This window comes from Saccopteryx bilineata, chromosome 7, assembly GCF_036850765.1.
Source record: "Saccopteryx bilineata isolate mSacBil1 chromosome 7, mSacBil1_pri_phased_curated, whole genome shotgun sequence".
Classification (NCBI taxonomy): Eukaryota; Metazoa; Chordata; class Mammalia; order Chiroptera; family Emballonuridae; genus Saccopteryx; species Saccopteryx bilineata.
In genome coordinates, this window is record NC_089496.1 from 76571735 (window position 1) to 76599715 (window position 27981).

Here is a 27981-nt window from a genome sequence, read left to right on the forward strand (position 1 = left end):
ATAGTAGTATTTAACTTGCTGAGTAGTTGTCAAGATTCAAGGTGAAGTGCCTAGTGCACTGTAGGCCTTCAGTAAATGGTAGCTATTGTTATCTGCCAGTCTAGGAATCCTTTCAAAGACATAGTACATTAAAGTGGCTGGTTTATTTTCATGAACTCTTGCTAACTCTGTAATTGTTTCCTCTACTTCTTTGAGCTCACAAAGCAGCCATTTGATAATATGTTCTAGAATTTGCCTTGAATTAACATCAAGATCACCAACCTGTAGCTTTTGGCATTCACTTAACACTTTTTTGAAAATTAGAACAATGTTTGCCTGTCTTCACTCTTCCATTCACTCTGTTATTCACTAGGTGCCTCAAATATCAAAATCCTGTTGCAGGTTTCCTTTGTATTCTAAAGTGTAATCTTTCTAGACAAGGAGACTTGAGCTCCTTTCCAATACCTGTATCTCTCTCTGAGCCTGTCTTGGCTTTCATTTCCTTCAGACCATTTATTCTCTCTCCCATCTCATGCCCATTCTCCTTGCAGAGAAAAGAGAAGTGAAGTAGGAATTTGGCAACTCCACTTTTACCATGTCGTACCTTATGTTCCTATTACATCAGTCACTAGTAAGAATCCACATTTCCCAACTCATTCTCACACTGATGTTTGTTCCCACATTGTTCTACACACCCTTATCTGTTCTTTCTTCCACTCCTTTCTGCCCTTTAGACCCTTCAACTGACTGTGCTTGGTCAGCAATTTCCCAGTGGCCTCATTTTCTTCTCTGAACATTCTCTTCTCTTTATTTCTCTGATTCTCTCCTGAGAGTACTGTTTTCCTCTGCAGCCCCCTGTACTGCTTGTGTCTCCTGTATCCTTTGGCCCTAGGGGTGGAGTAGGCATATTACTTGCTTCCCTAACCCATTTGTTACCTTCATCTAAAGCCTTGCCTCCTTTGACATTCCATTTCTTAGTTACTTGGGTTAAACAAAACTGTGGAGTGGTCTGGCTAGATTCAGATATCCAAACACTGTTATCAGGAATTTCTCACATAACTGCCTTCTCTCTCCCCTGTTCTATCTTTCCATCTCAATCCTCCATTTCTTTCTAACTCTGTTTTCTGCTTTCCCTTGTATTGGTCTTATTTCCAAACTGTATTTTCCTAAGTGGTAGCACAAGAGGGCCACCAGCAGCCTGTCCAGCTTGTTGAAAAGAGAGGTCTTTTGCAGCCAGCCAGAACACTTGACCTGATTCTCACTGAGCTACCTTATATCAGGTGCCCACTGAGGGAGTGGGGTAAAGGTGGTCTCCAAAAAGAATGTCTGGGTGCTATGCTGTTACCATTGAAAGGAAACGTGGGCCTGGCTGATTGGCACAGTGGTAGAGTGTTGGCCCAGCATATGGACGTCCTGGGTTCAATTTTTGGTCAGGGCACACAGGAGAAGCAACCATCTGCTTATCCACCCCTCCCTCTCTCCCTTCTCTCTCTCTGTGTCTCTTCCCCTCCCGCAGCCATGGCTTGGTTGGAACAAGTTGGCCCCAGGCTCTGAGGATGGCTCCATGGCCTTGCCTCAGATGCTAAAATAGCTCAGTTGCTGAGGGATAGAGCAATAGGCCCCAATATATGGGCAGAACATCGCCTGGTAGGAGGCTTGCTCGGTGATCTCGGTCGGGGTGCATGCGGGAGTCTGTTACTCTGCCTCCCCACTTCTCACTTAAGAAAAATGAAAAAAATTAAAAGAAAAGAAGGAAGGAAGTCTGGATGCCAGGCAGACCAGAACAATCGTGAGGATGGGGGTAGGGGTAGGGAGAGATGTCCTTACCTGTGCAGCCCTTTATATATACTTTGAGTGGGCATGGTGAAATTTATACCTGAAGTTAGTCAAAAATTGTAATACAGTGATACCTTGAGATGCGAATTTAATTCATTCTGTAAGCGAGAGCTTGTAAGTCAGTAAACTCTTATATCAAACTGCCAATGCTGGACCTGTGTTTCAATGTGCCAACTAGCGACAGCTTCTCGAATCACAACTCGTATCTTGGAATTTTGCTCGGATCTCGAACAAAAATATGGATTGTGTCGCAGCTCGTATCTTAAAAATTTGTATGTTGGTCTGTTCGTATCTCAAGGTACCATTATAAATTATAAAACTTCCCATTTTCCAATGACCTTTTTTAAGAGAAATATTAAAAATTAACATGAAATTAAATAAGATAGTTAAAAGCTCTTATGATATAGAATAGGGATAGTTTGATTTCAAATTATTTCACAAGCAGATAATGCAGTACTAGAAGGTTGTTTATAACCTTGTTTGTAAACTACTTCAGATTTTACATGCATGATTTTGAAAATCTTTTTTTTAATGCTATTTATTGATTGAGAGGGAGAGAATGAGAGAGAGAAACATCCATTCATTTTCCCACTTATTTATACCTTCATTGGTTGTTTCTTGTATGTGCCCTGACCAAGGATCAAACTTGCAACCTTGGTGTATCAGGACAATACTCTAACCAATTGAGCTACCTGGCAAGGGCAACTTTGAAAATCTTGTCGTACCTGTTTTCAAGCAAAAATATTAACATCAGAATTACTTTATAGCCAGACAGATAAGTTTACAGCAGCAGCTTATTCGAGTGATGGACCACATCTGTAACTTAGTTGATACTATTCCTGAAATTGACCTGAAAGCTTTGGATTGTGGGAATGACCTGCTTCAGCAGAGGGACAGAAGGTATCTTGATTTTTCTTTCTCTGGAATTATCTGACTGCATTTCCACCACTCTGTCAGAAACATATAGGACAAACTTTTAGACATGTGGAATAGGATAAATTGTCACTACTTTTTAAATTTCTTTACTTTGCCTGTTTCTTTTGTATTTGTGTGCAAAATTTTGAAATTATAAAAAAGAGGATGTGTTTTGCTGCAACTTGGGATGATAACTAAAGATATACTTGTAAGATAATACAAAGAAAGAAAGATAATACAAGGAAGGAGGGAGGGAACGGAGGAGGGAGGGAGGGAATAAGGAAGGAAGGGAGGGAGGGAGGAAGTAAGGAAGGAAAGAAAGAAAATTAGAAGGGAGGAAGGAAAAAGGGAAGATAGGGAGGGAGGAAGGAAAAGAAAGAAAGAAGGGGTGGAGGGAGGGCGGGAGGAAGATATGCTTGTTTGGCCTACCATGGTAGAGTGCTCATACTTAATACGGTATTGTGTGTTTTCTCTCCAGAAGGAAACTCCTAGCTGAAGCAGATTTTAAACCAAGTGATGCCAGTGTTCTTGGCTCACTGTGGAGGTGCAGGCCTGGTGCACTCGGTAACCCCATGGAGGATATGGCATCTCTTTCCTTGCCTTGTGCATTTGCAAAGGGTGATTCTTGTCCCACAGAGAATTCTGATAAGGAGTTAAATTTTCCACCCATTCCTTCATATTCCATTTTTTCTGGGGACTCTTTAGTGACTATTACCCCAGAAAAGACAGGATTCTCAGCCACCAAGAAGAATCTCTTTGAAAGACCATTATTCAATTCCCATTTACAGAAGTCCTTTGTAAATAGCAACTGGGCTGAAACACCAAGGATAGAAAACAGAAATGAAAGCTCTCATTTCCCAGGAAATGTTCTTACAAGCACTGCTGTGAAAGATCAGAATAAACATACTGCTTCAATAGATGACTTCGAAAGAGAAATCCAGGCTTCCTGTGAGATTGATAATTTTGACATAAATGACTTAGATGATGACGACGAGTGGGAAAATATAATACATAACTTAGAAGCCAGCAAATCTTCTACAGCTGCCTATCAACCTCTTAAAGCAGGTTGGCCAGTTAAATCAGTATCAGAAAGAATTTCTCCAGCCAAGACAAACTGTCTTCCAGTGGCAGCATCCAGTGCTCAAAATAAAAACTTCTCAGAGTCAGTTCAGAATTACACTGGTAAGTTTAAAGTAAATTAAACGCTTATATTGAAATTGTGTAAGAAAAACCTTAGTAAGTTATCATTGCCTGAAAACTACATTGTTTCTATGCAAATTTCTCTAATATGAATTACAAATCACAATTTCAAAAGCAACTTGCTCTTTTGTCTCTAGCAGCTGTAGTTTTATAAAATGTGTAATTATAACCTATTGTAGTAAAACTCTAAAGTCATTACAAATGCTTTGCCTTTAAATTAACATTTTTTTAGTCCCTAAAACAATCTCATGAGGGCCAAGTTTTGTTTTTCTTTTTAGTTTTATTGATTTGAGAGAGAGAGACAGAAACATCGATTTGTTGTTCTGCTTACTTATGCATTCTTTAGTTGATTTCTGTATGTGCCATGACTGGGGATCAAACCCTCAACCTTGGCATATCAGGATGATGCTCTCATTAACTGAGCTACCTGGCCAGGGCTGTCAAGGACCAAGTTTTTAATGATTTGGGGGATGGGCAAAAAGCAAAGCTGAATTTATATGTTAAAAATGTGTGTAGATTTTGAGAATTGATTAATTTGTCAATTAGAGAAATATGTTATAAAGTATTAAAATATAGGGCAGTCTAAGAAAGATATGAAGTCAAATTCCTTAAATCAATCAAATTCTTTTGGCCTAGAATCCTTTTAATTCATCCAATAAATATTTATTGAGTGCCCACTGTGTGCATGTTCTGCTCTAGGTTCTGGTAATAGGTGAATAATAATGTATAAATAGTCCTGCCCTCTTGGAGCTCAGTTTGGGAGGGGAAGTTTTTGGAGGAGTGAAATTAGCCACTGTAAAGGCTGCAGAGAAAATTCCAAGATCAAATTTGAAACTTTGTATCAACCATATATAAAATCATCACAAAGTGCTTTTTTCTTTTTAGCGGAAACAAGTTTAGATGTGCAAAATTTTATAAAGTACAGCCTTCTATTTTTACTATTGATTACTTAATACCACAGAGGTTGTTCATATAGTTACACTGTTGACCTTTAAAAACAACCATTATGGATTTATTTTTGTATCATGTTAGAATGTGTCATACTTGAGGTTTGCAATTATCTTTGAGGTAGTTGAGTGTTGGGGTTGAGTTAGAGTAACTGCCAAAGCTGGCATGAGTTCCTCTTGTTCTCTGCTGAACCAGAGTTGTGGCTACAAAGATGGAGAGCAGGGGGCAGATGGGAATGACATTGTGGAAAGAGAATCAGGAAGCTAAGATGATGACTCAGGTCTCTGACCCAGTGACTGGGAAACTATGACACCATTATCAGAAATAGGGGAGTCAAGAGACAAGCATATTTGGAGAAAAGCTAAAGAGGACTATTTCTCAGGACTTGTTGAGCTTATGACCCTGGCTGGTTAGCTCAGTCAGTTAGAGCATTGTCCCTAAACGACAAGGTTGTGGATCGATCCTTGGTCAGGGCACATATCAGAAGCAGCCAATGAAAGCACAACTAAGTGGAACAATAAATGGATGCCGCCCCCCCCCCTCACTGAAATAAAAAAAAAAAAGACTTGTTGAGCTTACACTGTTGGTAAGTCATTCAGGTAGAAATAAAAATGCCTTGTAGACAATAGAGATGCATCTAAGACTGGAACTTAGAAGCAGATCAGTCAGGTCTTAAAGAGATCTAGGCCTTCTGTGCATGTAGGTGATGCTTAAGATAGGAAAACTTCAAAAAAAGAATGTCCAAAGCCCAGCTCCGAGGGTCTAAAATAATCCCAAATTTAAGGGACAGGTGGCGAAAGTGGAACCAAGAAAGGGATTTAAATCCACAGTTGTCTTGAAGGTCAGTCAAGAAAGAAGAGGGAGTAAATCCTGAGTAGTGCTATAGTGCTGTAGAAAAATCAAGGAAAGACTTGATTTTGGCCTGTAGGAAGAAGTCTGGTGGCTTTGATACTTGTGTGGGAAGAAATTCAGTAAATGGTTAAAGAAGGCATTTGCTGCAGGGAAAAAGGTAAGCCAGTGATTATGCAGGACAGAGGGGAAGTGCTGAAACTGACTTGTGATATTAATGCACTGATTTTTCTTAACACTGATTATTTTTTTTAGATCAGCCGGCACAAAATTTAACATCCAGAAATTCGAAACACAAGCATTTCCAAAGTCTTAACTTTTCTCATACAAAAGAAATGATGAAGATTTTTCATAAAAAATTTGGCCTGCATAATTTTAGAACTAATCAGCTAGAGGCGATCAATGCTGCACTGCTTGGCGAAGACTGTTTTATCTTAATGCCTACTGGTATGTATTTTTAGATATGAATTGGCAGGAATCCATTGGCAGATGTGAAACGAAAGCCCTTTAATAGAAATAAAAAGAACACCAACACAGTGTTTCTATCATTTCTGGGCCTCTGAAGCCCCCGTGCCATTGTGTTGTATTACCTCAGACCCTCTGTTCTGATTGTTGACATGATAACGTTTATAGCCCTTTAAGATTTTCAACTCAAAGATCATTCATTGTATGGAACTGATCTAGAATTTCTCTTCAGGAATTTTTTTTCTAATCTAAATTAGTCTGGAACATGAACAAAAATGTAGGACTGGAATGGAAACATGACCGTTTCTGGCATTTTATTTGGTACAATCTAGTGTTGCACGGTGGTTAAAATCATCAGCTTCGGAGTGATGGATGGCCGCCCTACAGTTTATCAGCGGTGTGACCATGAGCAAGGCACTTCACCTCCTGAACCCCATGTATGCAGTGGGGTGATAATAATAAAGTACCTGCTTTACGGAGTGTCATGAGAATTAAAAGCATTTAGTGTTATTCTTTCTTGGCCTATTTTGTAGAGGTCCAGGACTTTTCACTGTGCTATAAATGTTTATAACAGCTGTTGAGTGATTTGTAGTCATCTGAGTCAGAATATTAAATAAGCAGTTAGGATAAGAAGCATGAGGAGTTTGGAGCTTGAGTACTTAACACATGTCTCTTTCCCTCTGCCTTTTACTCGCCTTGTTGTGACCTTAAGCAATTATAGGCCCTAGCCGGTTGGCTCAGCGTAGAGCGTCAGCCTGGCCTGGCTTGTGGAAACCCCAGATTCGATTCCTAGTCAGGGCACACAAGAGAAGCGACCATCTGCTTCTCCACCTTCCTTTCTCTCTTTCTCTCTCTCTCTTTCTCTCTTTCTTCTCCTGCAGTCATGGCTGAAGTGGTTTGAGCAGGTTGGCCCCAGGTGCTGAGGAGAGCACCATGGCTTTACCTCAGGCACTAAAATATCTCAATTGCTGAGTAACAGAGCAGCGGTCCCAGATTGGCAGAGCATCACCCCATAGGGGGCTTGCTGGGTGGATCCCAGTTCGGACGCATTTGGGAATCTGACTCTGTCTCTCCATTTTTCACTTAAAAAATAAAAAGCAAGCAAAAAAAACAAAAACAAAGCAATTATAGTTATTGCCATTATTGTTAAATAGTGTCTGAGCATCTGAATTTTTTCAAACTAATTTTAAATGATGTTGGTTTAATCACCTCATATTTCATTAACTTGTTCACTCTGTGGTGATTCTAACTTAGTATTCCAGAACTAAAGCAGGAAAGGGCCCTGGCTAGTCCAAGGTCTTTCAAGGCAGTATTTTTTTTTTTTGTATTTTTCCGAAGCTGGAAACGGAGATGCAGTCAGACAGACTCCTTCATGCGGCCGACCGGGATCCACCCGGCATGCCCACCAGGGGGCGATGCTCTGCCCATCTGGGGTGTTGCTCTGTTTCAACCAGAGCCATTCTAGCGCCTGAGGCAGAAGCCATGGAGCCATCCCCAGTGCCCGAGCCAACTTTGCTCCAGTGGAACCTTGGCTGCGGGAGGGGAAGAGAGAGACAGAGAGGGGGAGGGGTGGAGAAGCAGATGGGTGCTTCTACTGTGTGTCCAGGCAGGGAATCGAACCCGGGACTCCTGCACGCTAGGCCGACGCTCTACCACTGAGCCAACCGGCCAGGGCCACAAGGCAGTATTTTTCAACCACTGGTTCCTGAACTGGTGCCGTCTGCCAGCCTTTTGTGCACCAGCGCTGGTCCATGTTCTGGCAGTTGAAAAACACTACTTTAGGTTTCTGAGGGGGCATTTTTAAGTGTCCTTTCACACCTTTTGATTTATATACTCTCAAAAATTCCAAATAAAATTTCTTTTACACAAAAAACTTGTAAGCCACTGATGTAGTATATTTTGGAGGTAATAAAATTTAGTCATGGTAAGGTTAAATGGCATATCTAAGTCACATAACCTATTAAGTGATAGGGCAGAAAGTAGAACTCAGCTTCTTGCTCTTGTCCTTGACATTTATACATATATACTAAAGTGAAATTTACTTACTACACATACAGATAGAATGTGTTTTTTAAAAAAATCAAAAACTGAAACTGCATAGCACAAATTTTTACCATTAGTGGACTGATGAAGTTGAAATGAGCGATTAATCATTTTAATTACCATTAAATATGTACTGATTGTCTTGCCATTTGTATTAGAGTTACATGGAGAGAGATTCCACTTGGGTTTGGTCATGAAATTTCTTTTTATCGTCTGTTAGTACACACAAATGTAATTCTACCCTTCTTATATGTCAAAGGAAGAATATTACCTTATTGATAAGAGTATGGGTAGTAAAAACTGATACTCATGCTAGCGGTTTAACAAACATCTTTTATTTTTTTAATTTATTGTGTTTACATAGATTCTAGTGTTCCCCCAAATACATCCTCTCCTCCCCTGTATTTCCCAGTACATCCCCCTCCTCGTAACGCCCTCCCCACTTCCCTCCAGGATTTGCTTTTCTGTTCTCATCCTCTTATCATCACCTTTCCCTCTGTCCACTTTCCCTCTTGATCCTTTGATCCTGCCTCTGTCTCTATTTGGTTCTTCAGTTCATATTATTTGTTGGATTCCTCAAATGAGTGAGGTCATATGATATTTTTCTTTCACTGCCTGGCTTATTTCACTTAACATAATAGTTTCCAGGTCCATCCATGTTGTCGCAAAAAGTAATATTTCCTCTTTCATGGCCGCATAGTATTCCATTGTATATATGTACCAAAGCTTCCCCCCCCCCAAATTTATTTATTTATTTATTTACAAAGACGCAGAGTCAGAGTGAGGGATAGACAGGGACAGACAGACGGGAACGGAGAGATAAGAAACATCAATCATTAGTTTTTCGTTGCGCATTGCAACACCTTAGTTGTTCATTGATTGCTTTCTCATACATGCCTTGACCGTGGGCCTTCAGCAGACCGAGCAACCCCTTGCTTGAGCCAGTGACCTTGGGTCCAACCTGGTGAATTTTTGCTCAAACCAGATGAGCCCACGCTCAAGCTGGCGACCTCGGAGTCTCGAACCTGGGTCTTCCGCATCCCAGTCCGACGCTCTATCCACTGCGCCACCACCTGGTCAGGCTGTACCAAAGCTTTTTAGTCTACTCGTCCAGACACTTGGGCTGTTTCTAGATCTTGGCTATTGTAAACAATGCTGCCATAAACATGGGGGTGCATTTCTCCTTTTGAATCATTGATGTGGTATTCTTAGGATATATTCCTAAAAGTGGGATAGCTGGGTCAAAAGGCAGTTCCATTTTTGATTTTTTGAGGAATCTCCATACCGTTTTCCACAGTGGCTGCACCAGTCTGCGTTCCCACCAGCAGTGCAGGATGGTTCCCTTTTCTGCGCAGCCTCGCCAACACTTATTCTGTGTTGTTTTGTTGATGAGCGCCATTCTGACTGGTGTGAGGTGATATCTCATTGTGGTTTTAATTGGCATTTCTCTTAATGATTTGTGATGTTGAGCATTTTTTCATCTGCCTATTGGCCATCTGTATGTCCTCTTTGGAGAAGTGTCTATTCATTCCTTTTGCCTATTTTTTGATTAGATTGTTTATCTTCCTGGTGTTGAGTTTTACAAGTTCTTTATAAATTTTGGTTATTAACCCCGAACATATTCGTGTTGTCGAATATGTTCTCCCATTGTGTGGGTTGCCTTTTTATTTTGTTCATATTGTCTTTAGCTGTGCAAAAGCTTTTTAGTTTGATATAGTTCCATTTGTTTAACCTGTCCTTTATTTCCCTTGCCCATGTAGATAAATCAGCAAATATATTGCTGCGAGTGATGTCAGAGAGCTTATTGCCTATGTATTCCAATAGGATACTTATGGTTTCTTGACTTATATTTAAGTCTTTTATCCATTTTGAGTTTGTTTTTGTGAATGGTGAAAGTTGGTGGTTTAGTTTTATTTTTTTGCAGGTAGCTGTCCAATTTTCCCAACACCATTTGTTAAACAGACTGTCTTTACTGGATTGTATGCTATTACCCTTGTCAAATATCAATTGTCCATAAAGGTGCGGGTTTATTTCTGGGTTCTCCGTTCTGTTCCATTGATCTGTATTCCTGTTCTTATGCCAGTACCAAGCTGTTTTGAGTACAATGGCCTTGTATATACCTTAACATCCAGAAGTGTGATACCACCCACTTTATTATTCTTTTTCAAGATTGCTGAGGCTATTTGTGTTCATTTTTGGTTCCATATGAATTTTTTAGAATATTTGTTTTATATCTTTGAAGTATGTCATTGGTATTTTAATGGGAATTGCATTGAATTTATAAATTTGTTTGTTTAAAATGTACATTTTAATGATGTTTATTCTTCTAACCATGAACACGGTATATGCTTCCATTTGTATCTTCCTTGATTTCTTTTATCAATGTTTTATAATTTTCCGAGTACATGTCTTGAACCTCCTTGGTTAAATTTACTCCTAGGTACTTTTTATTTCTTTGTTGCAATAGTGAAGGGGACTGTTTTCTTAATTTCTCTTTCAGACAGATCATTGTTAGTGTATAAAAATGCCTCTGATTTCTGAGTATTAATTTTATATCCTGCCACCTTGCTGAATTCATTTATCGGGTCCAGTATTTTTTGACTGTGACTTTAGGGTTTTCTATGTACAATATCATAACATCAGCAAATAATGATAGTTTTACTTCATCTTTTCCAAGTTGGATGCCTTTTATTTTATATTCTTGTCTGATTGCTGTGGCTAGGACTTCTAGAACTATATTTTTTTTTTTTTTTTTTTTTTTTAATTTTTTTTTTAATTTTTTTTTTTTTGCATTTTTCTGAAGCTGGAAACAGGGAGAGACAGTCAGACAGACTCCCGCATGCGCCCGACCGGGATCCACCCGGCACGCCCACCATGGGGCGATGCTCTGCCCACCAGGGGGCGATGCTCTGCCCATCCTGGTCGTCGCCATGTTGCGACCAGAGCCACTCTAGCGCCTGGGGCAGAGGCCACAGAGCCATCCCCAGCGCCCGGGCCATCTTTGCTCCAATGGAGCCTTGGCTGCGGGAGGGGAAGAGAGAGACAGAGAGGAAGGCGCGGCGGAGGGGTGGAGAAGCAAATGGGTGCTTCTCCTGTGTGCCCTGGCCGGGAATCGAACCCGGGTCCTCCGCACGCTAGGCCAACGCTCTACCGCTGAGCCAACCGGCCAGGGCCTCTAGAACTATATTGAGTAAGAGTGGTGAAAGGGGGCACCCCTGCCTTATTCCTGATCTTAAGGGGATTGCTTTTAATTTTTGCCCATTGAGTATGATGTTGGCCATGGGTCTGTTATAGATGGCCTTTATCATGTTGAGGTATGTTCCCTGTATTCCCACTTTGTTGAGAGTTTTGGTCATAAATGGGTGCTGGATTTTATTGAATGCTTTTTCTGCATTTGTTGATATTATCATATGGTTTTTGTCCTTTTGTTTATGTGATGAATCACATTGATTGATTTGTGAATATTGTATTAGCCTTCCCTCCCCAGCATAAATCCCACTCGATCATGATGTATGATTTTTTTTCCTGTATTGCTGGATCCGGCTTGCTAATATTTTGTTGAGAATTTTAGCATCTAAATTCATCAGGGATATTGGCCTATAGTTTTCTTTCTTTGTGTTGTCTTTGCCTGGTTTTGGAATCAGAATTATGTTTGCCTCATAAAAGGAGCTTGGAAGTTTTCCCTCCTCTTGAATTTTTTTAAATAGCTTGAGAAGGATAGGAGTTAGTTCTTCTTTGAATGTTTGATACAACTTGCTTGTGAAGCCATCTGGCCCAGGGCTTTTGTTTGTTGGGAGTTTTTTGAGAACAGTTTTGATCTCATTTGTTGTAATTGCTCTATTTAGCTTTTCTGATTCTTCCAGATTGATTTTTGAAAGATTATATGTTTCAAGGAATTTGTCCATTTCACCTAGGTTGTCTGATTTTTGGCATACAGATCTTCGTAGTATTTTCTTACAATCCTTTGTATTTTTGCTATGTCCGTTGTTACTTCTACACCCTCATTTCTAATTTTATTTATTGGAGTCCTTTTTCTTATTTTCTTGGTGAGCGTGGCTAAGGGTTCATCGATCTTGTTTACTTTTTCAAAGAACCTCAGCTCTTGGTTTTATTGATCCTCTGTATTGTTTTTTTAGTCTCTATGTCATTTATTTCCACTCTGATCTTTATTATTTCCTTCCTTCTACTTCCTCTGGGCTTTACTTGCTATTCTTTTTCTAGTTCTTTCAGTTGCAGGATTAAGTTGTTTATTTGAGCTTTTTTTTAGCTTCTTAAGGTATGCCTGTAATGCTATGAACTTCCCTCTCAGGTCTGCTTTTGCTGAGTCCCACAGATTTTGAGTTGTTACATGCTCATTTTCATTTGTTTCAAGGAAATTTTTTATTTCTCCCTTGATATTATTGTTGACCCATTTGTTATTTAATAACATGCTGCTTAGTTTCCAGGTGTTTGAGTGTTTTTCACTTTTTCTATTGTAGTTGATTTGTTGTTTCATGCCATTGTGGCCAGAGAAGATACTTGATATGATTTCAATCTTCTTAAATTTATTGATACTCGTTTTATGCCCTAATATGTGGTCTATCCTGGAGAATGTACCATGTGCACTTGAAAAGAATGTATATTCTGCTGCTTTAGGGTGAAAAGTTTTGAAGATGATCTAGTGCAGGTGTCCCCAAACTACAGCCCATGGGCTGCATGCGGCTCCCTGAGGCCATTTATCCAGCCCCCGCCGCACTTCGGAAGGGGCACCTCTTTCATTGGTGGTCAGTGAGACGAGCACTGTATGTGGCGGCCCTCCAACCGTCTGAGGGACAGTGAACTGGTCCTCTGTGTAAAAAGTTTGGGAACCTCTGATCTTGTGTGTCCCTTAATTCTGCTGTTTCTTTGTTAATTTTCTTTCTTGAGGACCTATCCAATGATGTTATTGGGGTATTGAAATCCCCTACTATTATAGTATTGCTGTTGATCTCTCCCTTTATGTCCATCAAAGTCTGCTTTATATATGTAGGTGCTCCTATAATAGGTGCACCTATTATAGGAGCATAGATATTTATAATGGTTATCTCTTCCTATTGGATTGCTCCCTTTATCATTATGTAGTGACCTTCTTTATCCCTTACTATAGTCTTTGTTTTAAAGTCTATTTTGTCAGATATAAGTATTGCTACCCCAGCTTTTTTTATTTCCATTTACATGAAATTTTTCCCCCATCCTTTTACTTTCAGTCTATGTGTATTTTTTGTTCTGAGGTGGGTCTCTTGTAGACAGCATATGTACAGATCCTGTTTTCTTATCCATTCAGCTACCCTATGTCTTTTGATTAGAGCATTTAATCCATTTACATTTAAGGCTATTATTGATATGTAGTTGTTTATTGCCATTTTTTTCTTTAAATCTACATTCCTCTTTTACTAGTTTTTTTCCACCCGCTTTGTTCTCTTTAGAGCAGGCCCCTTAACATTTCTTGCAGCATTGGTTTGGTTGTGATGAATTCCTTGAGGGGTGAGGGGTTTTTTATTTTTTGTCTGGGAAGCTTTTTATTTTTCCTTCAATTTTAAACGATAGTCTTGTTGGATAAAGAAGTCTTGGTTGTAGGTTCTTGTTCTGTATTACCCTGAATATTTCTTGCCATTCCCTTCTGGCCTCAAGTGTTTCTGTTGAAAAGTCAGATGTCATCCTTATGGAGGTTCCTTTGTAGGTGATTGACTTTTTTTTCTCTTACAGCTTTTAGTATTCTTTCTTTATCTCTTATCTTTGGTATTTTGATTATGATATGTCTTGGTGTGAGTATCTTTGGGTTCTTTTTTAATGGGGTTCTCTTTGTTTCTTGAACCTGTGTGACTCTTTCAGCATCAATTTAGGGGAATTTTTGGCTATAATTTCTTCAAACATGTCCTCTATCCCTTGTTCTTTCTCTTCTCCTTCAGAAACCCCTATTATGTGGATATTGTTTCTCTTCATGTTGTCACAGAGCTCTCTTAGAGTTTCCTCAGACTTTTTGATCCTCTTTTCTTTTTGCTGTTCTGCTTCCGTGCTTTCGCTTATCTTGTCCTCTAAGTCGCTGATTCAATCCTCTGTTTCATCCAGCCTGCTTTTAATTCCCTCTTGTATAGTCTTTATTTCTGATATTGTGTTTGTCATTTCTGTCTGGTTCTTCTTTATGATTTCTGTGTCCTTTTTGATGCTTACAATTTCTTTATTGAGGTGTTCATTAAGTCCATCCATTGTAGCTTTGAGATCCTTAAGCATCCTAACAATCATTTTATACTCTACATCCAATAATTTGATTACTTCCATTTTATCCAGGACTTTTTCTGAGGATTTGTCTCATTGAAGCATGTGACTTATGTTTCTCTGCCTTCCCATTGTTTCTGTGTGAGGTTTGCAGGCTTGTTCTAGTTGTGGTCTCCTTACCTAATAGAGCTGCTTTGAAGTCTTGATTTGTTTGTTTTCAGTTTACTTATCTCAGTGGTAGGCTTGTTTACTGATCTCAGCAGGGGGTTTACTTGAAACTATCCAGGAATGCAGTGGGTGTGACCTCGAAGAATCTGAATGCTGTTCTGCCAGCTGCTCTCTGGGAGCAGGCGCTTTCTCAGCTTCATTAGGGGGAGGTGTATCTCAGACCTCTCTGGAGACCTGAGTTACAGCCCCTCCACCCCACTTCTTGCTTTCAACTGGATCCTTCACACTGATTGGAGCTGGAGAGCTTTCTGGAGGTGGGTCACCCAGAACCACTTTAGGCTTGTGCTGTGTGGAGGGATCAACCTGTCCCACAGCTATGGCTGCCTCTGCACTGGATTGGTCAGCTTCTCAGGTCATCCCAGGCATTCCTCTGCCTGTCACCGTCTGTCTCACTATTCCCACTTTGTTTTTGAAAAACAAGTCAGTCTTCTCAACTCTCCTCGCCCTCAGGGCCCGTGGCAAGTGGTTGTGAGCGATATTTTCTGCTCTGTTCCTTTAAGGCACCTCCACCGCTTCCCACACACAGAACTTTGTTCCACTCCCCTCTCAATGCTTTCTGTCTGTCTCCGCCAGTCCCTGGATTTCTAGGCTGGGTCTCCAGTTCTGAGACTGCGGGCCCCCGTCTCTCAAGTCTCTTTCCTTGTAATGAGAGCCCTTCTGGGTTCTCAGCCTCAGCCTCCTCACACTCTTGGAAGCAGGGGAACCCCCACTGCGCCCCTGCACTCCCTACCAGGATCAGTGTGGATTCTTCTTTGCTCCTTGGCTGTTGTTTTTTTTGTTGTTGTTGTTTTGTATTTTTCTGAAGCTGGAAACGGGGAGAGACAGACTCCCGCATGCGCCCGACCAGGATCCACCCAGCACGCCCACCAGGGGCGACATTCTGCCCACCAGGAGGCGATGATCTGCCCCTCCAGGGCGTCGCTCTGCCGCGACCAGAGCCACTCTAGCGCCTGGGGCAGAGGCCAAGGAGCCATTCCCAGCGCCCAGGCTATCTTTGCTCCAATGGAGCCTTAGCTGCGGGAGGGGAAGAGAGAGACAGAGAGGAAGGGGGGTGGAGAAGCAAATGGGCGCTTCTCCCACGTGCCCTGGCTGGGAATCGAACCCGGGTCCCCCGCATGCCAGGCCGATGCTCTACCGCTGAGCCAACCGGCCAGGGCCTGCTCCTTGGTTTTTGAGACCTGTTCTTTTAGTCCAAAGTTGGGTTTTTCGTTGTTCCTAAATTAATTTTTTTTTTAATAATTTTATTTTTTTAATGGGGCAACATCAATAAATCAGGATACATATATTCAAAGATAACAAGTCCAGGTTATCTTGTTGTTCAATTATGTTGCATACCCATCACCCAAAGTCAGATTGTCCTCTGTCACCTTCTATCTAGTTTTCTTTGTGCCCCTCCCCCTTTCCCTCTCCCTTTCCCCCCTCCCCCCGTAACCACCACACTCTTATCAATGTCTCTTAGTTTCACTTTTATGTCCCACCTACGTATGGAATAATGCAGTTCCTGTTTTTTTCTGATTTACTTATTTCACTTCGTATAATGTTATCAAGATCCCACCATTTTGCTGTAAATGATCCGATGTCATCATTTCTTATGGCTGAGTAGTATTCCATAGTGTATATGTGCCACATCTTCTTTATCCAGTCATCTATTGACGGGCTTTTTGGTTGTTTCCATGTCCTGGCCACTGTGAACAATGCTGCAATGAACATGGGGCTGCATGTGTCTTTACGTATCAGTGTTTCTGAGTTTTGGGGGTATATACCCAGTAGAGGGATTGCTGGGTCATAAGGTAGTTCTATTTGCAGTTTTTTGAGGAACCACCATACTTTCTTCCCTAATGGTTGTACTACTTTACATTCCCACCAACAGTGTATGAGGGTTCCTTTTTCTCCACAGCCTCTCCAACATTTGCTATTACCTGTCTTGTTAATAATAGCTAATCTAACAGGTGTGAGGTGGTATCTCATTGCAGTTTTGATTTGCATTTCTCTAATAACTAAAGAAGATGAGCATCTTTTCGTATATCTGTTGGCCATTTGTATTTCTTCCTTGGAGAAGTGTCTGTTCATGTCCTCTTCCCATTTTTTTTATTAGATTGTTTGTTTGTTTGTTGTTGAGTTTTATGAGTTCTTTGTATATTTTGGATATTAGGCCCTTATCTGAGCTGTTGTTTGAAAATATCATTTCCCATTTAGTTGACTTTCTGTTTATTTTGTTATCAGTTTCTCTTGCTGAGCAAAAACTTCTTAGTCTGATGCAGTCCCATTCATTAATTTGTGCCTTCACTTCTCTTGCCTTTGGAGTCAAATTCATAAAATGCTCTTTAAAACCCAGGTCCATGAATTTAGTACCTATGTCTTCTTCTATGTACCTAAATTAATTTTTAGTCCAGTTTGGCGGTGTGTGCTGGGAGTCTGTGCGTCTACCTACTCCACTGCCATCTTAGAATCTCATCAAAACTGAGATTTTTTTTTTTTTTAACTGAGATTCTTGAAGTGCCCTCTGGATCATCAAAGAAACTGTAAACCATGTTAAATATGGGTTTTAATGTTCTATTTTTTATAACATTTTAACTCTTTAAAAATTAAATATTATAGTCTTGGCCAGAATGCTCAGTTGGTTAGAATGTCCTTACGATATGCAAAGACTTGGAGTGGGGGGATTCAATCCCCAGTCAGGGCACATACAGGAATAGGTTGATGTTAAGTATTATATAGAATTTTTTTTTTTTAATCCTAGTGTACCCCTTGTACTGCATTTGGATTTCCCGGTAGACTTTTTCAGTGAGAGAGAAAGGGACAGATGGAGATAAACAGGAAGGGAGAAACATGAGAAGCTTCAACTTGTACTAGTTCACTGATTGCTTTCTCATATATGCCTTGACCCAGGGTCAAGCCAGTGACCCCTTGCTGAAGCCAGTGACCTTTGGGCTCAAGCTAGCAACCATGGGGTCATGTCTATGATCCCATGCTCAAGCTGGCACCTTCGGGGTTTCTGGGCCCCCGAACCTGGGTCCTCAGCATCCCAGCCTAGTGCTTTATCCACTGTTACCTCCTGGTCAGTCCCAAATATACTTTTGAAGGAATTCTATGGCATTTTAAGTTTCCTGCCCTGCCATTTTAAGATTGTTGTTTTTGCAGTCGTATGTACCTACATGAAATGTCCTAAAAGATCATCTTTACACATTTAAATTACCCAAGTATTTTGGCGCATTTGAATATGACAAATTGTTTGCACCATGGGGAATATAACTTGGTGTTAATTGTCCTATTAATTACCTTAAGTATCATATGTGGTTTACTTTGTAACTTTTGCCTCAAGATAGAAACTGTCATATTTTTTTGTCATTTCTCTGATGTATTTTTTTGTCATTTCTCTTTTAGGAGGTGGTAAAAGTTTGTGTTACCAGCTCCCTGCTTGTGTTTCTCCTGGGGTCACTATTGTCATTTCTCCCTTGAGATCACTTATAGTGGATCAAGTCCAAAAGCTGACTTCATTGGATGTAAGTGAAAAACAAAACACTACTAATTATAATAAAGATACTAAGAAAAACATAACTATATTTATAAATAATTATAATTATATATATATTTTTTTTATTTTTCTGAAGCTGGAAACGGGGAGAGACAGTCAGACAGACTCCCGCATGCGCCTGACCGGGATCCACCCGGCGCGCCCACCAGGGGCGACGCTCTGCCCACCAGGGGGCGATGCTCTGCCCCTCCGGGGCATCACTCTGTTGCGACCAGAGCCACTCTAGCGCCTGGGGCAGAGGCCAAGGAGCCATCCCCAGCGCCTGGGCCATCTTTGCTCCCATGGAGCCTCGGCTGCGGGAGAGGAAGAAAGAGACAGAGAGGAAGGAGAGGGGGAGGGGTGGAGAAGCAGATGGGCGCTTCTCCTGTGTGCCCTGGCCGGGAATCGAACCCGGGACTTCTGCACGCCAGGCTGACACTCTACCACTGAGCCAACCGGCCAGGGCTATAATTATATTTTAGTACTCTTGGCTACCTTTTTTATTTAATAGTTTGTGAATTATAAGAATAAAATTCAGCAATTACATTAAGTTGTACATTTATTTAAGCATAAGTCTTTGAAAATTCTGATCTCTGTACAATCTGGTTTTATTCTAGAAGAATATACTTTAGAAAGAACTTTTAACTTGTGTTTTGCTGATGTAAGTTTTTTTTTACTAATATGAAAGGATTTCTTTTCCTATTACTGCCAGATTAGCATAGTTCTTATATCACTCCCTGAATATCTTAAAGTTCATACACCTGCAGGTGCCCACACACGTCTCCTTTTTCCTCCTGGCTGAGATTAAGAATATGAATGCATTCTACTAACTCCTGTGTATTGTGACCAAACAAAACTGTTTCCACCTTTTTTTTTGCAACGGGTTTGCCACCAGAACACAGGTGTCTTGAAAACCACCACTAATGCAAGGCCAAAATGGGAAAGGAAAAGACCCATATTAACATCGTAGTCATTGGTCATGTAGATTCCGGCAAGTCAACCACTACTGGCCATCTGATCTACAAATGTGGTGGGATCAACAAAAGAACCATTGAAAAATTCAAGAAGGAGGCTGCTGAGATGGGGAAGGGCTCCTTCAAGTGTGCCTGGGACTTTGATAAACTGAAGGCTGAACGTGAATGTGGTATCACCAGTGATGTCTCCCTGTGGAAATGTGAGAGCAGCAAGTATTATGTGACCATCATTGATGCCCCAGGACACAGCCTTTATCAAAAACATGATTGTAGGTACATCTCAGGCAGACTGTGCTGTCCTGATTGTTGCTGCTGGTGTTGGTGAATTTGAAGCAGGTTTCTCCAAAAATGGGCAGACCTGCGAGCACACCCTTCTGGCGTACACACTGGGTGTGAAACAACTGATTGTTGGTGTTAACAAAATGGATCCAACTAAGCCTCCCTATACCCAGAAGAGATAGGAGGAAATTGTTAAAGAAGTCAGCACCTACATTAAGAAAATTGGCTACAACCCTGACACAGTAGCATTTATGCCTATTTCTGGTTGGAATGGCAACAACATGCTTGAGTCAAGTGCTAATATGCCCTGGTTCAAGGGATGGAAAGTTACCGGTAAAGATGGCAGTGCCAGCAGAACCACACTGCTTGAAGCTCTGGATTGCATTCTGCCACCAACTCGTCCAAATGACAAGCCCCTGCATCTGCCCCTCCAGGATGTCTACAAAATTGGTAGTATTGGTACAGTACCTGTGGGCCGATTGGAGACCAGTGTTCTCAAACTCAGCATGGTGGTCACCTTTGCTCCAGTCAATGTTACAACTGAAGTCAAGTCTGTTGAAATGCACCATGAAGCTTTGAGTAAAGTTCTTCTTGGGGACAGTGTAGGCTTCAATGTCAAGAATGTGTCTGTCAAAGATGTTTAACATGGCAGTATGGCTGGTGACAGCAAAAATGATCCACCAGTGGAAGCAGCTGGCTTCACAGCGCAGGTGATTATACTAAACCATCCAGGCCAAATCAGTGCTGGCTATGCGCCTGTGCTGGATTGTCACACAGCTCATTTTGCTTGCAAATTTGCTGAGTTGAAGAAGATTGACCGCCGTTCTGGCAAAAAGGTGAAAGATGGCCCAAATTTTTTGAAATCAGGTGATGCTGCCATTGTGACATGGTTCCTGGCAAGCACATGTGTGTCAAGAGCTTCTCTGACTATCCTCCTCTGGACCGTTTTGCTGTTCGTGACATGAGACCGACAGTTGCTGTGGGTGTCATCAAAGCGGTAGATAAGAAGGCAGCTGGAGCTGGCAAAGTCACCAAGTCTGCCCAGAAAGCTCAGAAGGCTAAATGAATATTACCCCCAATACCTGCCACCCCAGTCTTAATCAGTGGTGGAAAGAACGGTCTCAGAACTAATATTTGTCTCAATTGGCCATTTAAGTTTAATAGTAAAAGACTGATTAACTATTACAATGCATCATTAAACCTTCAGAAGGAAAGGAGAATGTTTTGTGGACCATTTGGTTTTTTGTGTATGTGGCAGTTTTTAAGTTATTAGTTTTTAAAAATCAATACTTTTTAATGGAAACAACTTGACCAAAAACCTGTCTCAGAATTTTGAGACCCATTAAAGCAAAGTTTAATGAGAAACCTGTGTTTTCTTTTGGTCAAAACTGTAACTTTCTCTTATACTATTTAAAAAAGACTTACGAGTTGCTTATTTCTGGTGTTACATGTGCTGATACTTCAGAATTGGATAATTCTGTTTTTCTGGGTGGTGACTTTTTTTCCACTGTCTGAAGGAGAATCATCTTTATATACTAAAAAACTGAGTGTCTGTTAAGTATAATAGTAAATAGGACAGATAAGCAAAGTAACTTGTTTATATGTAAGCTACTTTATGGAGGCCAAATTCTGTTAAAGTTCATGTGTTACATTTAAAATTCTGTAGTTAGATCAATGAATATTGACTTGATTTGTTCTGTCAAATTTTAGTTTTCTAGTTACACTGGAATGTGAATTCACATTTACAAAATACTGAGGTGTAGTTAAAAAAAACTAAAATGAGACAAATAGTATGGAGTGTTGTCTTGCTATAATTAATTGTATCCAGAGTCCAGGAAAAATAAATGATGCTGGAAGTTGGGGGGAAAAAACAAACTGTTTCCAGGTTATGAGCCATTACCTTTCAGTAAGACCATTGGTTTCATTTTTCTTCCAAAGAATGTCTTAATACAGTGATGGTAGCTATTGTTGAAACATCCATGATGTTTCATCATTGTTGTGCCTTTTTTTTTTTTTTTTTCATTTTTCTGAAGCTGGAAACAGGGAGAGACAGCCAGACAGACTCCCGCATGCGCCCGACCGGGATCCACCCGGCACACCCACCATGGGGCGATGCTCTGCCCATCCTGGGTGTCGCCATGTTGCGACCAGAGCCACAACAGCGCCCGAGGCAGAGGCCACAGAGCCATCCCCAGCGCCCGGGCCATCCCTGCTCCAATGGAGCCTTGGCTGCGGGAGGGGAAGAGAGAGACAGAGAGGAAAGTGCGGCGGAGGGGTGGAGAAGCAAATGGGCGCTTCTCCCGTGTGCCCTGGCCGGGAATCGAACCCGGGTCCTCCGCACGCTAGGCCGACGCTCTACCGCTGAGCCAACCGGCCAGGGCATTGTGCATTAAAACCCTGAAGTTTCATTTACGTAAAAGAGACTGCAGCTGTATATTAGGACTGGATCTCTTGGATTTTGAGTTCATGTTTATCTTACTTATGTATTTGAACAGCAAAGGAAGTAAAGAACAAAAAAAAAAAAAAGAAAAAACAATGAGAAGAGCATTTTGAATTATAGTTAATATGGTTTGTTAAAAATATGTACTGATTATTTGTTATTTTTGTTACATTGAGATTATCTTTAACAGGTTTGATATACAATTTGTAAAAATATTCTTAAGAGCTAAGGATAAATGTAAGCTTAAGTCACCTTAATGTATAAAATTTAAACTTTACTATTTTTGTACTTAGATTCCAGCAACATATCTGACAGGTGATAAGACTGACTCAGAAGCTACAAGTATTTACCTCCAATTATCAAAAAAAGATCCAATTATAAAACTTCTGTATGTCACTCCAGAGAAGGTTTGTATTTTATCATTTAAAATATACTAAAGCTGTGTTAGAACAATTCAGTTTTCCCTCCTGAGTAAGGAAAAACCCAATCTTTCCCTCCTGTATCTCTCTTCTTTACTAATAGAATAAATACTTCATTCTGGCCACCAAATATGTAGAGAGTTTATCCTTCCACCAAGCAATTCTTATTACAATGGCTGGGTGTCCTGCAATTTAACCCAATTCTGACACTACCTACCCAGAGATAGTGCCGGATCTCACAGCTTGCAGGCTCTTCCCACAAGATTGTTCCCACCCACTTCAGGTGCTGGTCACAAGTAGTAGGTCCCTGGGTTACTCATATTTCTGTCTGATTAGGCTACAAGGAAGTTCCTGAGTCCCTTCTTAGGTTTGATTAGTTTGCTATAGCAGCCCATGGAACTCAGGGCAGCACTTAAGTTTACCAGTATATTAAAGGACATGATAAAGGGATACTCATGAATAGCTAGACTAGAGGAAGAGGTGCATAGGGTGAGGTGTGGGAGGGTCCTGAACACAGTGGTGTCTGTCCCCATGAAGGTAAAGAGCGTCACCCTCCTGGTGTAGATGTGTTTGCCAAACTGGAAACTCTGAACCCCATACTTTTAGGGTATTATTGAGGCTTTCTTATGTAAGCACAACAGTTATTAACTCTATTTTTAGCTCCTATTCCCTGTCTGGAGGATGGGGGGTGGGACTGAAAATTCCAAGGTTCTAATCGTGGCTTGGTCTTCCAGGTGAGCAGACCCCACCCAGGAGCCTCTCCAGAGTCTATTCAATAGAGTAAAAGATACTCCTAGTGCTCTCAGCACTCAGGAAATTACAAGGGTTTTAGGAGCTCTGTGCCAGGAACTGGGGGTGGAAACCAATATATTCTTTTTATTATGTCCTAAAAGCTCACTAGAATACATACTTTTTTTTTTCTCTAAAGTGAGAAGCAGAGAGACTCTTGCATGCTCCCAACCAGGATCCACCTGGCATGCCCACTAGGGGGAGGTGCTCTGCCCATCTGGGGCATTACTCCATTGCACCAGAGCCATTCTAGTGCCTGAGATGTAAGCCATGGATCCATCCTGAGCACCTGGGTCAGCTTTGTTCCAGTGGAGCTTTAGCTGTGGGAAGGGAAAGAGGGCTAGAGAGAAAGGAGAGGGGGGGGGAGGAGAAACAGATGGGCACTTCTCCTGTGTGCCCTGGCCAGGAATTGAACCCGGGACATCCACACACTGGGCCAGTGCTCTACCCCTGAGCCAGCTGGCCAGGGCCGAAATGTTGGATTTTTAATTTATATAGTGGACTATGGTAGTTTTTTGTTTTTGTTTTTGTTTTTGTTTTTGTTTTTTAACAGAGACAGAGAGAGAGAGGGATAGACAGGGACAGACAGATGGGAACGGAGAGAGATGAGAAGCATCAATCATCAGTTTTTTGTTGCAACACCTTAGTTGTTCATTGATTGCTTTCTCATATGTGCCTTGACTTTGGGGCTACAGCAGACCGAGTAACCCCTTGCTCGAGCCAGTGACCTTGGGTGCAAGCTGATGATCCACACTCAAACCAGATGAGCCCACGCTCAAGCTGGTGACCTTGGGGTTTCGAACCTGGGTTCTCAGCATCCCAGTCCGACGCTCTATCCACTGCACCACTGCCTAGTCAGGCGTAGATTTTTGTTATGTATGTTTTTTTTCCCAAGTGAGGGGAGGGGAGATAGACTCCTGCATGTGCCCTACCAGGATCTACCTGGCAACCACTGTCTGGGGCCAATTCTCTGCCCATCTGGGGCCATGCTTGCAACTGAGCTATTTTTTGCACCTGAGGTGGAGCTCCATGAAGCCATCCTCAGTACGCTGGGCTGGTGCACTCAAACCAATTGAGCCATGGCTGTGGGAGGTGAAGAAAGAGATATAGAAGAGGGAGAGGGGTGGAGAAGCAGATGGTCGCTTCTCCTGTGTACTCTGACCAGAAATCGATCCCGGGACATCCACACGCTGGCTTGACCCCACTCTACCGCTGAGCCATTCATTCAGGGCATATTTTTGTTATGTAATTCAATGTTCTAATTTTCCTGGATTTGGCCTGTGGGAGACCTCCATCACACTGGCCTCCATGTCCTTTTGCCATGTCTGTGCCAGATGTGATCGTTGATAATAGGATGTCATTGCTTCTAGGCCCTGTCATGGGCAAAGCTACGAAATACATGCATACATACAAATACATGTATATGATATATGTATGTACATACATTTGTATATCTGTATGAGTGTGTATTCCTCCCGCCTGGTAACAGGCATGCAAGTAAATTATCCATAACACTATTCCCAGTGTAAACGTTGCCCTCAGGTATATTGAGGTCCAGAAAAAAAAATTTACAACAACTGATTGCTAAACATTCTAAAATGTCTTTGCTCTTTTCTTACTTCTGCTAATAGTCTTCACAGATTGGGATAGGAACCAATTTTCTCTGAAGGTTTTAATGCAACTTAAGTTGTAGTGGAACCTGAAGACAAAATTCTTGAGGCGGTGTGGTGCTTAGATGTCTAATTAATTCATTTCTGATCTAGGTCTGTGCAAGTAACAGACTGATTTCTACTTTGGAGAATCTGTATGAAAGGAAGCTCTTGGCACGGTTTGTTATTGATGAAGCACATTGTGTCAGTCAGGTAAGTAGTGTTTTTTATGCCTTGAAATATCAATAAATATATCCTACCCAACAGTATTATATATTTTCAGAAATGAAGAGAAAAAAAAAAACATTGGGTGAATTATTCTGCTATTCCTCTGAAGAACAAGGTGGTTCTGAATATAGTGAGCAGTGTTTGTATATAAGGAAAATTTAAATAGTCTGAAAAGCGGTGTGTGTGTTTTTTCCCAATTAGTGGGGACATGATTTTCGTCAAGATTATAAAAGAATGAATATGCTTCGCCAGAAGTTCCCCTCTGTTCCAGTGATGGCTCTGACTGCCACAGCTAATCCCAGGGTTCAGAAGGACATCCTCACTCAGCTGAAGATTCTCAAACCTCAGGTGTAAGTTGCTGAAGTCATGACTTTAAAACCCTGGGGCAGTGGTTCTCAGATTGCTATACATCATAATCTGCCGAGAGCTTAAAAATCCCAATAACCAGGCTGTGCCTGATGCCAATTAAGTCAGAATTTTGGGTCTGGGAGCCAGTATGTTTTTTAAAATCCCCAAGTGTTTCTATTTTTCAGCAAAATTTGGGAACCAGGGTTCTAGGGCTTTTCTTCACTTAACTGAAATGAGGACTTTGTCCCAGTACCTATTTTATAAGTAGGGACACAGTACATGCTGTTCCTGTTAGCTCTGGGATCATCCCAGTAATAAATTAGCTTTTATTTATCTCATTTTGGCTCCCATACACCCTAGAGTATACATCATGAAGTGAACCAGTGACCCTGCTTTGTCCTTTCTCCTGAAGTACCAGTGACATCCAAAATATTGAAAACTAGAACAGCTTTTTAACTTTGTTTCCATCTCAACAGCAAAGGGCTTCTTGTTGGCACCAAATCCATAATTATTCAACAATAAAAACTACAGTTGAGGCCCTGGGCGGGTGGTTCAGTGGTAGAGCATCAGCCTGGCGTGCAGGAGTCCCGGGTTTGATTCCCAGCCAGGGCACACAGGAGAAGCGCCCATCTGCTTTGCCACCCCTCCGCCTTTCCTTCCTTTCTGTCTCTCTCTTCCCCTCCTGCAGCCAAGGCTCCATTGGAGCAAAAAGTTGGCCCAGGCGCTGAGGATGGCTCCATGGCCTCTGCCTCAGGCGCTAGAATGGCTCTGATTGCAACAGAGCAACACCGCAGATGGGCAGAGCATCGCCCCCTGGTGGGTATGCCGGGTGGATCCCGGTCGGCCGCATTTGGGAGTCTGTCTGACTGCCTCCCCCTTTCCAACTTCAGAAAAATACAAAACAACAACAACAAAAAACCAAAACTACAATAGAAAAATACCCACATATATATAGGCAGTATTGGGTTATTTTAGACCAGCCAGGGCCTGGAATGTAAAGCTTTTTTTTTTTTTTTTTTTTTTTTTTTTTGTATTTTTCTGAAGCTGGAAACAGGGAGAGATAGTCAGACAGACTCCCGCATGCGCCCGACCAGGATCCACCCGGAACGCCCACCAGGGGCGACTCTCTGCCCCTCCAGGGGGTCGCTCTGCTGCGACCAGAGCCACTCCAGCGCCTGGGGCAGAGGCCAAGGAGCCATCCCCAGTGCCCGGGCCATCCTTGCTCCAATGGAGCCTTGGCTGCGGGAGGGGAAGAGAGAGACAGAGAGGAAGGAGGGGGTGGGGGTGGAGAAGCAAATGGGCGCCTCTCCTATGTGCCCTGGCCGGGAATCGAACCCGGGTCCCCCGCACGCCAGGCTAGCGCTCTACCGCTGAGCCAACCGGCCAGGGCCTAAAGCTTTTCTTAATTAAAGTATAGTTGACATTGGCCCTGGCCTGTTTGCTCAGTGGGTAGAATGTTGGCCTGTCCTACAGATGTCCCAGGTTTTATCCCTGATCAGGGCACATGTGAGAAGCCACCAGTGCTTCTCTTCCTTTCCCTCTTCCCTTCTCAAACCAGTGTCTCGATTGGTTTGAGCATTAGGCCTGATCACTGAGGATAGCTAAGTTGAGCTGAGCGTCAGCCTCAGGTGCTGAGGATAGCTTGGTTGATTTGAGCATCAACCCCAGATGGGAGATTGCTGGTGGATCCTGGTCAGACGTATGCAGGAGTCTGTCTCACTATCTCCCCTTTTCTCACTTAAAAAAAAATAGTATAGTTTACACAATATTATATTTCAGGTATACAACATAGATTTCACATTTATATAATTTACAACAGTGGTTTTAAACCTTTTTACATTTGGGAATGAGTGAAAACAGAATTATTTTGGGGATCACTAAGGAAGAAGTCACCCTGAACATAAGCAAATTCAACTAAGATCATCGGGTTTATAATCTTCATACAACATCAGGGTGCTTAACTCTTTCGTAGACCAGCACAAAATTTCTAGCAGAATGGTCCATGGACCAGTAGTTGAAAAACACTACAAGTGATCAACACAAAAATTCCACTATTCATCTGTCACCGTTCAGTTTTTGTGATATTACTGACTGTATTCCCTATTGCTCTCCTTTAGATCCCTGTGACTTATAAGTTGTACCTACTAATCCCTACCTTTTGCCCATACCCCCACCACCCAACCTTCTGACAGAGATACCAGTTTTTTGTATCTATGAGTGTTTTGTTTGTTCATTTGTTTATTTTTTTAGATTCCACACATAATGAAGTGATACAATATTTGTCTTTCCCTGACTTAGGTCAATCCATGTAGCAAATGGCAAGACTTTATTTTCATGGCTGAGTAAATAATGTGTGTGTGTCCGTCTGTCCACTTCTTTTTTTTTCTTTTTCTTTTTTTCTTCTTTTTTTTACAGAGAGAGGGATAGATAGGGACAGACAGACAGGAACGGAGAGAGATGAGAAGTATCAATCATTAGTTTTTTGTTGCAACACTTAGTTGTTCATTGATTGCTTTCTCATATGTGTCTTGACCGTGGGCCCTCAGCAGACCAAGTAATCCTTTGCTCGACCCAGTGACCTTGGGTCCAAGCTGGTGAGCTTTGCTCAAACCAGATGAGTACGTGCTCAAGCTGGTGACCTCGG

At 41.6% G+C, this 27981-nt stretch overlaps 1 protein-coding gene and 1 pseudogene across 3 annotated transcripts in view; both read left to right on the forward strand.

Annotated features, from left to right (window-relative positions):
• BLM (BLM RecQ like helicase) overlaps positions 1 to 27981 on the forward strand; it is a 125834-nt gene that overhangs the window by 41141 nt on the left and 56712 nt on the right. For all 3 annotated transcript variants that reach the window (XM_066238694.1, XM_066238695.1, XM_066238696.1), the window contains 7 exons: positions 2583 to 2715; positions 3209 to 3912; positions 5983 to 6174; positions 18082 to 18200; positions 22198 to 22311; positions 24876 to 24974; positions 25191 to 25339. In XM_066238694.1, coding sequence (XP_066094791.1) covers positions 2583 to 2715; positions 3209 to 3912; positions 5983 to 6174; positions 18082 to 18200; positions 22198 to 22311; positions 24876 to 24974; positions 25191 to 25339 — 1510 coding nt within the window. The remainder of the gene's footprint in view (positions 1 to 2582; positions 2716 to 3208; positions 3913 to 5982; positions 6175 to 18081; positions 18201 to 22197; positions 22312 to 24875; positions 24975 to 25190; positions 25340 to 27981) is intronic.
• Positions 19122 to 20570, forward strand: LOC136310294 (elongation factor 1-alpha 1 pseudogene; annotated as a pseudogene).